The sequence below is a fragment of the Epinephelus moara genome, chromosome 16, assembly GCF_006386435.1.
Source record: "Epinephelus moara isolate mb chromosome 16, YSFRI_EMoa_1.0, whole genome shotgun sequence".
In the NCBI taxonomy this organism is placed as follows: domain Eukaryota; kingdom Metazoa; phylum Chordata; class Actinopteri; order Perciformes; family Serranidae; genus Epinephelus; species Epinephelus moara.
In genome coordinates, this window is record NC_065521.1 from 28,738,404 (window position 1) to 28,741,364 (window position 2,961).

Here is a 2,961-nt window from a genome sequence, read left to right on the forward strand (position 1 = left end):
ACTCAGCTAATTTCACACTGACTTTTATTCTGCAGAATTCGCTCCGCTCTGGCCCTCGGGAGGATCTCTTTTCTTGCTCAGCATCTTCCACGTCTTCATGCCATTTTTTTTTTTGTTGCTCACCTCTCCTTCTCCCACCTGTGTGCATCCCCCCTCACCTCTTTAGCATGTGTTCTCCGTGAGTGCTGACAGCCTGGCAGGTGTGTGCAGGTGTTCCCCCTATCACTCAACATCACACAAACCCGTCCCTGCACCTCCTGACACACACAGCTCTATCTTCCCATTCAGAAACTGTCATGTCTGTCCTGATGAACTCATTTGGAGCTGTGAGTTAATACAGCAACTGTTGAAATACTAATTAATGTTCACACAAACAGGTCCACAGCATTTATCGTTTAAAAAACAAAGCTTTTATTTACATGTGGCAGCAAAAGGCACAGTATTCCCATGTGAAAGGCATGTTCAACAAAACAGGTCATAAAAACTGTAGGTCAAAACTTTCCCATAAAGCTAAATAAATGTCACTTTAGACTGCTAAATCACAAGATTGGTCAAGTTTAAGTGGTCCTTTCATGTCCCATGACACACAGTGAGTGTGTGGTGGAGTTTGTGGCGTGAGGAGGGGCGAGCGGGGGGTCACCTGTCGTCGAGGTCACAGCTAACACGTCTCTCAGCGCCCTGCCTCCACAGTACGCCATACACAGACAGCTGTCTCAACACATACACACACTTGCTCATACACACACATGCCATGTATGTATAGTATGGTGAGGAATGACATCCCCACATACACACACCCCAAGCAGCTGCAACATGGCCAGAGTCCCGGACCGGCCGGCACCGATGGAGTTTCCTGGGAATTAACTGCATGTCCAGCTGCCCTCAAATCACACTCTCATACACACGGCTGACAGGACGCAGCAGAGATGTGCTGCGGATACCAACATGACCTCAACTGACAGAGAGCACTTAAGAAGGCATTTTAGATCAGCAACAGAACTCCAGTTTTCTGTCCGGTGGTGGCTTTAGAGTCCACTGTCCTGGCTCCAATCGGTGGGAAACCCAACCAGCTTCTAATGGCTCGTGAGAACAGTTCAGGGAATGTGAGTCTATGAGGCAGGGCAGCATCCAGAAGCGGTGTGTTTGTGCAGCAGGGACATGCGACTGAAGGTCCGCGAGCAGGAGCCACACTGATACTTCTTCACTTCAGAGTGGGTCTGCAGGTGGGCACGTAGGTTGGATCGATCAGCAAAAGCCCGGTTGCAGTGTTGACAAGCGAAGGGGCGCTCACCTGGTTTTAAAAGACAAAAACTATTAGCATCAGGAATACACTTCTACACCAGGCCAAAGGTCTGTCCTCTGGCTATTGTTTTTCAAATGATCGACAGATAACTAACAAAAGAGCAGGAACACTGCCCTAACTTACTGAATGCAGATTTACCCTTTTTTCATGCGTGGCTATTCTGAGTCTGAGATTAGATTGTGCCATGCTAAGCAATAACATTTGCTCACACGTCACAAGACATCAATGAATATCAATGAGCATGTGGTGCAACCAGCTGTTACATTTACAAGTCAACAGAGATTGGAAATCAATGTGGCTTTTCACAGGTGAAGAGGTGCTTTTGGTGCATACCTGTGTGTGTGCGGATGTGTCCTCTGAGCAGCCATGGTCTGGAGAAGGCCTTGCCGCAGGTGGGGCACACACAGGGCAGAGTGTGTGAGCGAATGTGCATTTTCAGGGCCCCCAGGCTGGTGTACTCCTTTGGGCAGTGTTTGCAGTGGAAGGCTGGGCGTGCAGAGACCTCAGTGGGCAGAGAAGGCATCTGCTGCTGTGGCGCACAGTGGGACATCTGATGGTGGGACAGTGCTGACAGGCTGGTGTAACTGTTGCTGCAGTGCAGGCAGTGGTAGATGTGCTGGATGATATCCGGGCTGGGGGGATCTGAAGTACGCCCGCCGTCATCCTCTTCCTCGCTGCTGCTGCTGGAGGGAGAGCTGCTGAGGTCCAGAGGGCCAAGCGGTGAAGGGGAGAGGGACACAGGGGTGATCGGGGAGAGAGGGGCAGGCATGGTGTCCATGCTGCTGAAGAATGGGTTGGTGGGGTAGCAGGTCAGGGCAGAGCTGTTGTTCTGTGTTGGGAGTTCAGCCCGGGGAAAGCTTTCTGGGACAAAAGCTGTCAACACAGAGAAAAGGAAGTCAGGTGGGTTGTAATGGACAGATAATCTAATCAAGCACTAAACTTGTTTTCATTCTTGGGTGTCTTGTTGCAGCCTGCTTTCAATATAATCCTCATCCATCTAGCTTTAGCACATTTTCCAGGTCAACAGAAACACTTGTTTTGCACCCACAAACAAACCTATTTTATGTGCCACATGGGTCTGTTCTGTGTTTTCCTTACTGACTGTGATTCACTCAGCATATCAAATTTGACCACAGATGCATCAGATTCAGTCAATCAGTGAGACAAAAACACTTACCAGTTTGGCTCTCAAGTTGGCTCTCCCTGTAGCACGGCTTCTTGCTAGAAAAATACTTCTTGACAAGGAATGACCGAGGCATCTTGAGGTCTGGCGGCACCGATAATTCAAAATAATAATAATTCCCACGGCGGAGTGCGCTCAGATCCAATGATCTCTCCCTCAGACAGCTGCAGACTTCAGTCGAGCGGAGGGATCAACAGGACCACAACCAGGGTTATCTGTATCTTGTTCAGTGATCGCAAAGTTGCCTCCTCATATAGTAACCAGAGGGGAGAAGCAGCGGGGTGGGTGGGCAGATCTCCGCCCAAAGACACACCCCGTGCGCCACCAGCTCCACTCAACACAGGTGCCTAATGTGCCCAAAACTGTTGCAAAGCGCAACTCCAACTGTGCATTTCACGGCTCTTATGTCCCACTCCTCATACATTTTGTCATTTAATGTGAATAGAAATTGATTTAAAGTAAAGTTAGGCCAAAA

The 2,961-nt window shown here is 49.2% G+C and overlaps 1 protein-coding gene across 1 annotated transcript; it reads right to left on the reverse strand.

The window, feature by feature from the left end:
• Positions 1–387: 387 nt before the first annotated feature.
• Positions 388–2,723, reverse strand: snai1b (snail family zinc finger 1b). The gene is made up of 3 exons (XM_050065976.1): positions 2,481–2,723; positions 1,637–2,176; positions 388–1,291 (listed from the first exon to the last, which is right to left on the reverse strand). The coding sequence occupies exons 1-3, from the start codon at positions 2,560–2,562 to the stop codon at positions 1,110–1,112; spliced, it is 804 nt and encodes a 267-aa protein (XP_049921933.1). The 5' UTR covers positions 2,563–2,723; the 3' UTR covers positions 388–1,109.
• Positions 2,724–2,961: the final 238 nt, after the last annotated feature.

Excerpts from the sequence above, each read along its gene's own strand:
- snai1b (XM_050065976.1), bottom strand. The coding sequence starts at position 2,562 with ATGCCTCGGTCATTCCTTGTCAAGAAGTATTTTTCTAGCAAGAAGCCG. Across the intron at positions 2,177-2,480 it reads CCAACTTGAGAGCCAAACTG|CTTTTGTCCCAGAAAGCTTT; the intron begins GTAAGTGTTTTT and ends CTGTGTTGACAG. Across the intron at positions 1,292-1,636 it reads ACACATCCGCACACACACAG|GTGAGCGCCCCTTCGCTTGT; the intron begins GTATGCACCAAA and ends TTTTAAAACCAG.